The sequence below is a fragment of the Podarcis bocagei genome (genome assembly GCF_964188305.1).
Source record: "Podarcis bocagei genome assembly, chromosome: 4".
Taxonomy (NCBI): Eukaryota; Metazoa; Chordata; class Lepidosauria; order Squamata; family Lacertidae; genus Podarcis; species Podarcis bocagei.
Window position 1 is genome coordinate 13,054,118 of NC_138128.1, and position 13,832 is coordinate 13,067,949.

Below are 13,832 nucleotides of genomic sequence, written 5' to 3' on the forward strand. Positions count from 1 at the left end.
AATGCCTCCGTTTTGGAACGTTTTGGCTCCTGAACACTGGAAACCCAGAAGTAAATGTTCCGGTTTTCGAATGTTTTTAGGAACTTGAACAGTCTTCCGGAATGGATAACGTTTGAAAACCGAGGTTCCACTGTACCAATATGATAAATAAAGGTACCCCTGACCATTAGGTCTAGTCGCAGACGAATCTGGGGTTGCGGCGCTCATCTCGCTTTATTGGCCGAGGGAGCTGGCGTACAGCTTCCGGGTCATGTGGCCAGCATGACTAAGCCGCTTCTGGCAAACCAGAGCAGCGCACGGAAACGCCATTTACCTTCCTGCCACAGTGGTATCTATTTATCTACTTGCTCTTTGACGTGCTTTCGAACTGCTAGGTTGGCAGGAGCTGGGACCGAGCAACAGGAGCTCACCCCGTCACGGGGATCTGAAACGCCAACCTTCTGATCGGCAAGCCCTAGGCCACAGCGCCACCTGCGTCCCAATATAAATAATAAATACTTTTGCACAAAAGCACCTTCTTTTGCATATCCTTTCCAGAGAGCTTGCACACTGCCTTTACAGACAAGAGGCTAGTGTTCTAATAACCCGACATCTCATTCCCTTGCGCTTTTCCTTGGTCGCCAGAATTTTATTCTCTCGCAAAATGTCAGCAGGTTGCTACGAAAAAAGATTCCAATCCGGTTCTGAACTAGAAGGTGGTTCAGTTTTCCGTCTAGATAACATGGACACAGAATTCTCCTATTTCACTTGTATTTCCTTTGTTCCTGGGGTTGGAGTTGGTGGGTAGAGCCTCGTCCAGTAGCCAGAATAATGCTTTGCTCCAGGCATATTTGAAAAGTAGACCTTATCTGCATTTTCACCTGTGACGCTAGAAATTCAAGAGTGATGTGACGTGCTTATGGGAACATTGTGCCCAGCATTGCAGGCCAGCCAGCAAGGATGTGGTTATCATTTTTAGCATTTGCTTTCCCTTAAACTAAGCTCTCCCTCCTCCCCTCCCAGCTCTTGCAAAAATAAACAAGCAAAAACAAAACAAAAAACCACCCTGTCATTTTCTTTCTTTAGAAAATTCCAAACTGGCTGTGTCATATCACTTGCTTCCTCTGTTCAGATTGGGCCAGAGAGCTGGAGCTGGCTGCCTTAAATTAGGTCACAGAAGCTTAAGAGTATGATCAGAGCTGTATGTGGGCACATGCAAACACACACACACCCCTTGCAGCAAAATATATGCACTTCAGCAGCATGCAAAAATAAGTCCATTTGCTTGCTTTGCACAATTTCTCACATGCTTTCTGGGTTCAGGTTTTCAAGACACTGTGTGTATTTTCTGGCAAGGCACCCGGTGCAGAGTATATATATTGAGAATAATGCAGGCTTGTAGGGGAAAGGGACTGCTGGGTCAGTGGATTGCCTATAGGATTGCAGCTTTAGCTCACCGACCTTCCAAATAAGTACCCATAGGGCTGCGCAGACAGTTTCACAGCTCAAGCTAAACAGGGATAAGAGAGTGCCTGGGGTAAAACAACAGCAGCAGGCTGCTGCTAGGAGTAAAAAATGATGGGTTTGGGGGTGTGGGAGAGACAAACAAAAGTGGAAGCGAGAGAACTGGGCTGACCCGAACAGAGATTTTAAAAAATGGAACCTTATTGTAATGTGTATGGGTTGCTCGTGCGTAAGTTGCCACCTCTCCAGGCTTTGTTGCTTTGCTAAACCTTTCAGTCTGGGCAGCCCTTCACTTCATGGCTGCCTCAGTCGCTAGCAGAATCCGTCAGTGGGCGTTTCTTAAATCTTTTCCAACATAAAAGTTGTTTGACATCCAGTCTCCTCCTACTCTCTCCGCGGAAGTCTTCTGCGCAGGGTGGGCGTGGGTAGCGGAGGACCCGTGCTCTCCCCGCTGGTGTCCGGTGAAGAGTCCTGGAGCCCTCTCACCGATTCCCCCATCAGCCCCTCTATATCCCTGGTGTTACGCTGATTTGCTTCCCCATCTGCGGAGCTGCCTCTCTCCCTGCTGGGCCCTTCTCCAGCATCATTTGAGAGCCTTCCCTCTGCCTCTAGCTCCGATGTCAGTTCCCTGACACTTATTGATTTGAATATCAAACTATTAGAGCAAATGACATTACCAAAGCGACTCATGCTTCGTTTGCCTGCCCGAAATGAGAACGAAGGTGAATCATTCCCAATTATAAAAGATCTTGGAGCGTGCATTCATTTCTTTTACATTCCTTTGCCTGTGTGAGTGCCTAAATAACAACGGCTGACATCCACATGTGCATTACTTTCTGGAAGGTGGAATAATAATAATAATAATAATAATAATAATAATAATAATAATAATTTATTATTTATACTCCGCCCATCTGGCTCAGTTTCCCCAGCCACTCTGGGTGGCTTCCAACAAAATATTAAAATACAATAGTCCTTCAGATATTAAAAGCTTCCCTAAACAGGGCTGCCTTGAGATGTCTTCTGGTAGTTGTTTTTTCCTTTGACATTTGGTGGGAGAGTGTTTCACAGGGCGGGCACCACTACCGAGAAGACCCTCTGCCTAGTTCCCTGTAACTTCGCTTCTCGCAGTGAGGGAACCACCAGAAGGCCCTTGGCGCTGGACCTCAGAGTCCAGGCAGAACGATGGGGGTGGAGACGTTCCTTCAGGTATACTGGACCGAAGGCTTTCTGTTTAATATGTTGCTGAAAAGGCATTGGCTAAGGCAGAGATGGGGAACCGATGGCCACCAGGAAGTTGATGGACAGCAAGTCCCATCATCCCTGACTGTTGACCATGTTGGTGGGGGCTGATGGGTTTTGGAGTCCAGGCACATCTGGAGAGCCACAGATTCCCCGAGATCCTAGAATAAGAAGCTAGAAGAAATGGTAACGACTGAGGCAGTCCAGCTCAACCAAGACTGAGCTACAGCTTTTGCTTTAGATTCTTCCTAATCTACAGAATTTGTGAAAACACTTCTTGGTTAAAAAGGCATTCCCGGACAGAGGTTTAAGTATCGCGGTGCACCAAGGCTATAAATGCCCTCTCCTTAGAAATCAAAAGTGCAAGCTTTCCGCTAGCAGCTTCTCTCAAAGCTTAGAAAAGCACCTCGCAAAGCTCATTTGTTCCACACCCACGAAATATTTGAAAGCCCGAATGCAACACTTCGGAGGAGTCGATCAATAACATCTAGCAGGAGGCAATATTTAAGAACTTAGGAGGAAGTGGGGGGGTTTGATGTCAGTCCTAATTCAAATTGATACCTAATAAATACATCCCGATAAAAGATGTAATGCATTTAAAATGTATGAACCACCTATTCATTATACAAATTTGCTTCCTTAATGACTTTTAGATGGATGATTAGACCCAGCTTCATTTCTCCTTTGAGTTACGCTAGGGCAGTTTATTGAAACTTAAGGGGAGGCTCATTGGAAGTTATCCTTCTGCATAAACTTGGCGTAATTTATAATAATGCTTCACGGATAAATCAGAAAAAGGCCTTGATCCTGTCACCGAATAAATTGCTGTTGAAACGTCCGTGGTGTGAGGGGAGCGTGCATGGGAAATTTGGCCATGGGCTGTAGCTGAAGAGGTAGGTGAGTGCCAGATTATCCATTTCCAGCTGGCTTTGGCTCGCCTTTCTAGCAGTCCCTGATTCCCCACCCTCCAAAAAGTCTCTCCATTTTTGGGGGGCGGGGATTATTAATTAATTAATTAAATCTGTATACTGCCCTTCATCCAAAGATTTCAGGGCAGTTCACAGCAGAAAAATACAAATGAGAATACGAAATGCATACAAGTCATACCTTGGGTTACAGATGCTTCAGGTTGCGTTTTTTTGGGTTACGGACCGCCGAAACCCAGAAGTACTGGAATGCTAAATCACACTTTGCGCATGCACAGAGGTGCTGAATCATAACCCGCGTGTGCGCAGACGCGCCGCTGCGGGTTGCGAACGTGCATCCCGCATGGACCACGTTCACAAGCCGAGCATCCACTGTAATAAAAACATAACAATAACACACACACCCTCCCACAAGCACGTCTAAAAAGCCAGTGTTAATCAGCCGAATGCCGCATTGAAGAGAAACATTTTTGCCTGCCACCTAAAGATATGTAATGAAGGCACCGGGAAGGCCTCCCTGGGGAGAGCATTCCACAAACAGGGAGCCACTGCGGAAAAGGCCCTTTCTTTTGCTGCCACCCTCCAGACTTCTCGTGGAGAGGGCCATGAAGAAGAGCCTCAGATGACGATCGCCGGGTCCAGGTTGGGTCATATGATCAGAGGCGGCCCTTGGGGTATTGCAGTCCTGGGGCATTTAAGCCTTTATAGGTCAAAACCAGAACTTTGAATTGGGACTGGAAGCTAATTGGCAGCCAGCGGGCAAGGATTATTGTCGCTTGCTCATTGAACAGGGTGGGTGCTGAATTCTGTACCACCTGCAGTTTCTGAACCATCTTCAAAGGCAGCGCCATATATAATGCATTGCAGAAATCTAACCTAAAGGCAAAGCAATTTGGAAGAAGTCAGGTAGGCACATGGAAGAATAGATTTTTGAACCCAGAAGACCAGCACGTGTCTCAGTTTTCCTTCCTTCCTCCCTTCCTTCCTTCCTTCCTTCCTTCCTTCCTCCTTCTTTATCACAAAGGGATAAAATAAGCTTAAAGACACAGCTTGCATCACCTAGAAAGCTTCAGCGAGCATTTCGAACTTGAGCCTCCCACAATTAAATTTGAATAATCCTCCCCCTGAGGACAGGACACGGGTGGCGCTGTGGGTTAAACCACAGAGCCTAGGACTTGCCGATCAGAAGGTCAGCAGTTCAAATCCCCATGACGGGGTGAGCTCCCGTTGTTCGGTCCCTGCTCCTGCCAACCTAGCAGTTCAAAAGCACGTCAAAGTGCAAGTAGATAAATAGGTACCACTCCGGCGGAAAGGTAAATGGCGTTTCCATGTGCTGCTCTGGTTCTCCAGAAGTGGCTTAGTCATGCTGGCCACATGACCCGGAAGCTGTACACCGGCTCCTTTGGGCAATAAAGCGAGATGAGCGCCGCAACCCCAGAGTCGGCCACAGCTGGACCTAATGGTCAGGGGCCCCTTTACCCTCTGAGAAAACATGCACACACTGAGTAACATACTACTCAACGTCACCACTACGTCTGTAGTTGCAGCTTTAAAATAGACCCTATTTCCCATGGCAATGGGGTGGGGTGGGGAGATTCTCCACCACTAACCCATTGCACTGTTTTGCTCTGAGCGGATCAGTTTTTTTGAAGGGAAAAAAGCTGACGACTCTCACAAAATCCAGCTCTGCCATGTGTTGCAAAAGACTTCCCAGCCATAACTTTCTCATCCTTAAGATGTGAAGAAGGTCATTGTCAACACTTGATGCACTTCACAGTCGCGGTGATGCATTATGTCAGCATTTTGGGGGGTTACGTTCCTCTGTTGGGTATTAGATATTTATAATTTGGCCATAAAAGCTACGCAGGACTTGAAACTTGGCACTGGGGATGGAAATCTGAAGTAACTGTTTATCATTCTGGAGCAATTTGGCTCGCCCAGCTAGAGCTGCTGCTGTGTGGCCCTCGCCCATTGACAGCCAGGATGGGCGTATAAGCGATAGACTTGGACCATTCCCCACTCAGCCACATGATGCTTAATGGATGATTTACTGGTCAATCACTATCTCCCAGCCTAAATTCCACCCCTACCCCAGGTTGTTATGAAGGAAAAATTGGGGAAGGAAATGTGTAGAAACACTCGTTGTGATTGGGTTGTTCCTCGCTGTAATTCCAATGCAACGCTGTATTGTATTGAACATACGAAGTGCAGTCGGCCAGTCTTCATACAGCAACTGGTCCCAAAACTTGAGCATCGCCCAGCCAAGCCCCAGCTTCCCTTTCCGCCAGTGGTCAGGAACCTGTGGCCTTTCAGATGATACCGTATTCCAATAATCCCCCACCCCTTGGCTGTGCTGACTGGGGCTGATGGGAGTTGGAGTCCAATAACATCTGGAGGGCCACAGGTTCAGCCTGACGTCAACAGAATCTGAGTTGTACCAACAAAATCTTGAAGGGTGTGGGGAGAGGAGCATTTCCAGCCAAAGTTAGGCCCCACAGCCATTAAGTACAAGCAGATGGTAAAATCGGTGCCCCGTTAATTAGGAGAAGAGGGGTTCTTTGCTGCAGCTCAGCCTCCACCAACATGGCTTCCTGCAGATGTTTTGGATGACAGTTCCCATCAGCATGTGCTGGCTGAGGCTAATGGAGGGTAAACAAAGGCTGGAGAGGCCTGAGAAGGGTGCATTTTCCAAACAAATAATCTTCTCTTTCCTCATCATCCAAACCACAGCTCACTTCAGTTCTGCACCTCTGGGAAATTCACTGTCTAATAAGCTATGACCCGCAACTTCCTGAGAACATTGTCAAAATTATATCGTGTTACTTTTGCTTTCCTTTCTAAGAGATGGGCTGTATCACGATGGCTTTTAATGGAACGGGAGTTGTAATAATTTGCCACAGATGCTTTTCAGCTTGTGCGGGTCAAGTTTTAGGGTTGTTAATGCAGGTCCAGAATGAATTAAGGGCCAAACCCCCCAAAGGGGGAAATATCTACTGAATGTGCTTAGAAACCTCTCTGCAGGAAGAACCACGGCTTATCAGGCTAACCAACGATGGGAGGAACTCCTTTTCAGACCTTATCACACAAAGATCTGTTCCAACTGCACCAGCTGTCAATTCATTTCCGGGCCCAATTCGAAGTACTGGTTTGGACCTATAAAGCCTTAAACAGCCCAGGACCACAACAGGGAAGATTTATGTTTTGTTCTTATTTTTATTACGTAGTTTGTGGTTTTTTATATATTTTAATTTTAAGTTGTGAACCGCCCTGAGGTCTATGGATGTAGGGCACTACACAAATTCAATAGGTACTAGTAGTACAGTGGTACCTCAGGTTAAGAACTTAATCCGTTCTGGAGGTCCATTCTTAACCTGAAACTGTTCTTAACCTGAGGTACCACTTTAGCTAATGGGGCCTCCCGCTTCTACTGCGCGGTTTCTGTTCTCACCCTGAAGCAGAGTTCTTAACCTGAGGTACTATTTCTGGGTTAGCAGAGTCTGTAACCTGAAGCATCTGTAACCCGAAGCGCCTGTAACCCGAGGTACCACTGTAGTAGTAATAGTAGTAATATTGCAACTTTAGTCTGCAGGCAGCTTTTCCCCCCATTTTACGAAACTGGGCTCCAGATCATGTGAAGAGTGTACATTGCTGCAAAGGTCCAGAATGTTGGGATCGTGTGAGGGTTGGGGATGACGACAAAGGAGCAGAGCTTAAGAGTGATTGCATTGATGTAATCTTTTCTCATTTGAAAATTGCACATCATGTGTACACACCAGAGCTTTAACTTGTGTGTGTTCTTCATCCTATTGACCTCCGCCTGTTGCTGCTTAGGATATTTGCGGCCCCTTAAAACCGGCAAGTGTATGTTGTCTACTCATGAGTAAATTTAGCCAGGACATGTGTTTGTCGTACTTTGAAGATTGGGAGAGAATGTGTTAATTGCAATAGCCGCCCAGGCACCGTGGAAAATATTATAGAAAAAGTTAGTATCTCTTTTAAGAGATAATGGCTTTTTCCATAGCACCCACCCAAAAGAGAAGGCCTGGTCTCTGAAGAGAGATGTAAAATATACTTTGAGCTGCTTCTCTTGTTCTTTGGGAAGACCGGAGTCCCAGCCTCTTGCAACAGCGTGGAGAAAAACATCTCTCTAAAGTTGTACCGCAGGCTGGAGGGTGTGCTGGGGAGAGGGCCTTGTGCTAAGCGGTTGGGTTTATATCTCAACTTATCGCTTCCCTTATTTAAAAGACAAAAGGATCACCTTGGAGAGAAGGCGGAATATTTATTTTGGAAGCCCACTGAAACATTCTAAATCTCCACACATAGATCATGCAGGTATAGGCAGTTTGCACTGTGATGTCCTCCTTGGGAAAATTGCCCATTCATTTCACAGCCTTGCCTTTTTTAAAATCCTCCATTCACCATTAATTATTTTCATTTTTTATGTTACACTGCCACCTTTTGTCCATTGGATAGGAAACCTCTCGTCAGCTTGGATGCCTGCCAGGTTTATTATTATTATTATTATTATTATTCTACCCCTGTTTTCCTTGATCGGTATTGGAAGAGAACACTTTGATCCAACCTTTGCAATATATATAGGTGAACGATAACGCCGTTTTTTAAAAATATTGTGACAACAGCCTGAGTGGCGAATCACTCAAATTCTAGTAATGTGCAGTGCAAGTGAAAATATCCTTGATGCTCCCCAAATATCGTCCTTTACCCTTGTGGTGTAGAAACTGCTTCCATGGGCCTTAGGTAAAGGTACCCCTGACCATTAGGTCCAGTCGCGGATGACTCTGGGGTTGCGGCACTCATCTTGCTCTATAGGCCGAGGGAGCCGGTGTTTGTCCACAGACAGCTTCCGGGTCATGTGGCCAGCATGGCTAAGCCTCTTCTGGCAAACCAGAGCAGCGCACGGAAACGCTGTTTACCTTCCCACCGGAGCGGTACCTATTTATCTACTTGCACTGGTGTGCTTTCGAACTGCTAGGGGGGCCGGAGCAGGGACCGAGCAACGGGAGCTCACCCCATCACAGGGATTCAAACCACCGACCTTCTGATCGGCAAGCCCTAGGCTCTGTGGTTTAGACCACAGTGCAACCCGCGCCCATGGGCCTTACCATGGGCCTTACCTCGAACATTTATACTTGTAGTATCTGGATGGAGGAATCAGACGAGGAGCATAGATGGCATAATTTCTCCATGTATAAATGCTGCCTGGATTTTCCCCATCTGCTGCCTTGCCTTACCCAGAAGACATTGGTTGCAGTTACACCTTTAAGTTGCTTTTGCAACGGCAGGCTCTGCATTTATTTCTTTATTTAGAAACTTTATAAACTGCTTGTTCAGTTGGAAAATTCTCCAAGCATAGTACAAGTTGATAATGATATATAAAAAAGTGACTGAAATGCGCACTCATTTTAAAAACGCATAAAATCATCATTAAAAACAAAGGGATAAATCAATATAACATTTGAAGGAAATATAACTAATCCATGTGTCTGGATAGGCTTCCTGGGAGGGAAACATTTTCAGCTGGTGTCTAAAAGAATAGGTGGCTGCCTAATTTCAAGAGGCAGGGAGTTCCACAGTACAGGTGCTGCCACACTAAAGGAGAGACTTCTTGTAAAAGCAGAATGTACATTGTGTGTGGCACCTGTAAAAGTGCAAGTTAATGTGCCATTAAGTTATTATTTATGTATATGTTGCTAGAGACAAAGAGCAGTAATGTTCACCTTCAGATTCTTAACCTGCTGTGTTTTGCTTTGTCCAGGGTTATATCCTTCGTTGTGACCTCATGGTTTAAGCGGGCATAAAGATGAGTATAAGCAGTGATGAGGTTAACTTCCTCGTATATAGATACTTGCAAGAGTCCGGTGAGTATTTGGCTAATAATTCTTTCAGGGATCCATTTTGGGGGCAGCATTTAACAAATATTCAGACATCCTTCAGGATCTGTATTATGTTACATGCATAGTGGCTGAAAGACTAGAGTATGACTCACCAAGGCAATTTCTGCTCTGGTCAGACCACACCTGGAGTACTGTGTCCAGTTCTGGGCACCACAATTCAAGAAGGACACTGACAAACTGGAACGTGTCCAGAGGAGGGCAACCAAAATGGTCAAAGGCCTGGAAACGATGCCTTATGAGGAACGGCTAAGGGAGCTGGGCATGTTTAGCCTGGAGAAGAGGAGGTTAAGGGGTGATATGATAGCCATGTTCAAATATATAAAAGGATGTCACATAGAGGAGGGAGAAAGGTTGTTTTCTGCTGCTCCAGAGAAGCGGACACGGAGCAATGGATCCAAACTACAAGAAAGAAGATTCCACCTAAACATTAGGAAGAACTTCCTGACAGTAAGAGCTGTTCGACAGTGGAATTTGCTGCCAAGGAGTGTGGTGGAGTCTCCTACTTTGGAGGTCTTTAAGCAGAGGCTTGACAACCATATATCAGGAGTGCTCTGATGGTGTTTCCTGCTTGGCAGGGGGTTGGACTCGATGGCCCTTGTGGTCTCTTCCAACTCTATGATTCTATGATTCTATGATTCTATGATTCTCTTACCCAAACTCCCATCTGCTTTCAAATTGTCTGGCCTGGGGACGGTGACAATGGCCTACTTTAACATGGTTACATATAAGGATTATTACAAGTCCATATTATCCCAATTTTTGCCAACTTACGCCTTAAGATCTGCAAGTGAAGCTCTGCCGGTGGTCTTGTCGACAACGGCTATTTATTTAGCGAGGGTGTAGAGCAGAGTCTTCTCTGCAGTGACACCCTGGTTGTAGAATTAACTCTTGGGGGAGATACAAATGTCAGCTGGAGACTTTTTTGTTCCTCCAGGCCAGTGCTTCTCAAACTTGGATCTCCAGCTTTTTTGGGACTACAGTTCCCATCATCCCTGATCACTGGTCCTGCCAGCTAGGGGTGATGGGAATTGTAGTCCGAAAAACACCTGGTGACCCAAGTTTGGGAAACACTGCTCTAGGCAATGGAGGTGTTGTGTTTCCTGTTGAATGACTTGCTGATACATGTCTAGCGATGGTTTTGGGACACGTTTTAATACTTTTAATGTTTTATGTCACTTTTAATGTTTTATGGTGAAACATTGCATTTCATTTTAGATGTTGCAGGCAACCCTTTGAGTTGAAGGGTGCTTTAAATATATAATAAATATCTATAGGTAAAGCATTATTTACTAATCCGAACTGCTATATGGATGCTAAATATTGTTCTTCCTAGAGCTGAACTTCCAGTATTCCTTTTCTCCCTGCTTTGTGTACAGTGGTACCATAATCCGTTCTGGAGGCCCGCTTGTAAACCACAACAGGTTGTAACCCAAGGCGCGCTTTCGCCAATGGGGCCTCCCAAAAAAAATTGTTTGTAATCCAAAAAATGGGTTGTAATCCCAAAAAAGGTTGCAAACCGGGACATGCACTTCCGGGTTTGATGTGTTTGTAATCCAAAATGTATGCAAACCAAGACATATGCAAACCAAGGTACCACTGTACTTGTTGAAAAGCACCAGTGTTTTTCAGTGAGTTTTTGACTACCCCTCGTAATTTAGAATGCTCAAGAAGATTATTATTCCAAAACCAGCTGTGAGATGCATTGACCAGTTTCAAGAGAAATGATTTCCAGGGCAGAGGCCTTTTTGGTAGTAGCCCCTGCTCTTTGGAATAAGCTTCCCAGAGAGTCCTGCCTAGTACCTTCACCGACTTCATTCTGCCAGGAATGAAGGTGTATTTGTTTTCAAAGGCGTTCTTGATTATTATTATTTTACCTCCAATTTTTCAGTTCTAATCGTTTTTTGTCTGCGGGATGGATTTTGTGCTCTGAAAAGCTGGATTCCGTAACCTGTCAATTCTGCCCAGTCTGGCTCAAAAATGTGCTCAACTTTAATGCAAAAGCAGCATATGGTACCCCAAGTGGAAATTGCCGTCACGAATGGTTTTTCTTATGGAAGTGGTATATTGCAGGGAGAGGAGTAATAAGGAAACCTAGCGAGATGGACGGGGTATAAATAATAAGTTATTATTATTAATATTATAAAGCTACACAGAAAGGAGATAGCTCACCTGGATTGTAGCACACAGAACGCCAGTTCTTTCTGACTAGGATCATGTTTTGTACATCAAAATAGACTTTTAAAAAAGCATGCACTGGAAGCTTTGTTAAGACTTACCTTAAAAAAAAAAGTGTGGAAAAATATGCGTGCTCAGGTGTTGATTCTTTTCCAATTTTCAAACAAAACTTCAACTTATTTTGGCCCAGTGTGCATCTTGAATTGCATGTTGTATGTAAAATCGAAACTTTCTGCGTACTCTTTCACACGGTGTCGGATTCATTTTTTGTCTCTTCAGAAGATACTGAGTTGTATATAGAAAATAATGAAAAACCGCAGGGAACACTATAAAAGGTGGGGTATGGGGAATATTCCTTGGGGAAGGGGTTCTTTGTACCTGATAAGAGCTCACCCTCCTGAGCATTTTGGTGAAGTGTCTGCTATTTTTGCAAAAAAAAGTTTGAGGTTAAACTTTAGATTGACTAGACTAGTGTGAATCAGACAAACCGAGCAATTTTAATGGAGAGACCTAGAGCTTCAGTGGGGACTTCGGTCTTACAACAAGTGGTTGGGAAGTTTATTCGGCCACTTTTAGAATTGCTAGGGGACGCGGGTGGCACTGTGGTCTAAACCACAGAGCCTAGGACTTGCCGATCGGAAGGTCGGCGGTTCGAAACCCCGCGACGGGGTGAGCTCCCATTGCTCGGTCCCAGCTCCTGCCAACCTAGCAGTTCGAAAGCACGTCAAAGTGCAAGTAGATAAATTTGGCGGGAAGGTAAACAGCATTTACGTGCTCTGCTCTGGTTCACCAGAAGTGGCTTAGTCATGCTGGCCACATGACCCAGAAGTTGTCTGTGGACAAACGCTGGCTCCCTTGGCCTATAGAGTGAGATGAGCACGCAACCCCAGAGTCGGTCACGACTGGACCTAATGGTCAGGGGTCCCTTTACCTTTACCTTTTAGAATTGCTGAGATATCGCTAGCATGGCTCACATGTTGTTGGAACCATCTCCACATCCAAAGGAGCAAAAACCTAGCAAAAGCAGAGTAGAACATTCCCTTTAAATTTTTATTTCCTTTTAAACTATGATGTGGTTGACCCAGCTCATTTCTGGCATGAGAGTGGTATGTAAGCGTGATAATAATTCTGTGGGTTTTGCAGCAGTTACATAGATTCCTAGTGGTTCAAGGCTCTTCATTCTACCGTATTACGTTTCAATATGTGTTGGAAGCCACCCAGAGTGGCTGGGGCAGGTCAACCAAATGGGTGGGGTATAAATAATAAAACTATTATTATTACTATTATTGGAAGGGACCTGTAGTTAATCCAAATTAAAACAAAAGAAATCCAAAAGGCCACGAGGCAAACCCCCACCCACCCATTTCCCTCCTCCTGGCAATCAAAGTACAACAGATTTGCTGCCAAGCTATCCTCTTTGTGGAGAGCGGGAAGGGGCCACCACAGAGGATGTCCTGTTTCTGGTAACCCACACACCTCTCATTTGCTTTGCCTACAGAAAGTCCTAGGTTTAATCCCTGAAATCTGCTCGTAGGGCTGAGAGAGACCGCTGCCTGAAGCCCTGGAGAGCGGCTTCTAGTCATTGTAGACAAAACTGAGCCAGATGGAGCAATGGTCTGATTCTATATAAGCCATCTTCCTGAGTTCCTCCTTCAATAGCAGCAGAACAAGGGAATAGTAATAGTAATAGTAATAATAATTTATTACTTATACCCCACCCATCTTGCTGGGTTTCCTCAGCTACTCTGGGTGGATTCCAACAGAATATTAAAAACACGATGAAACATTAAAAACTTTCCTAAACAGGGTTGCCTTCAGATGTCTTATAAAAGTCAGATAGTTGTTTGTTTCCTTGACATCTGATGGGAGGGTGTTCCACAGGGCGGGCGCCACCACCAACAAGGCCCTCTGCCTGGTTCCCTGTAACCTCACTTCTCGCAGTGAGGGAACCACCAGAAGGCCCTCGACGCTGGACCTCAGTGTCCGGGCAGAACAATGGGGGTGGAGACGCTCCTTCAGGTATACTGGGCCGAGGCCTCCAAAGAAGGTCTTAATGAACGTTCATGTCTGTCCCACTCTTTTCCGGATCCAAAAGGACCTGCATGTTGGTGATCACACGTCAGTTGGACAC

The 13,832-nt window shown here is 45.4% G+C and overlaps 1 protein-coding gene across 4 annotated transcripts in view; it reads left to right on the top strand.

Moving 5' to 3' along the window:
• Positions 1-13,832, top strand: part of TBL1XR1 (TBL1X/Y related 1) — a 180,227-nt gene that overhangs the window by 127,213 nt on the left and 39,182 nt on the right. For all 4 annotated transcript variants that reach the window (XM_081190374.1, XM_081190371.1, XM_081190372.1 and 1 more), the window contains exon 3: positions 9,388-9,490. In XM_081190374.1, the coding sequence (XP_081046500.1) occupies positions 9,433-9,490 (58 nt within the window). In that variant the 5' untranslated portion in view covers positions 9,388-9,432. The remainder of the gene's footprint in view (positions 1-9,387; positions 9,491-13,832) is intronic.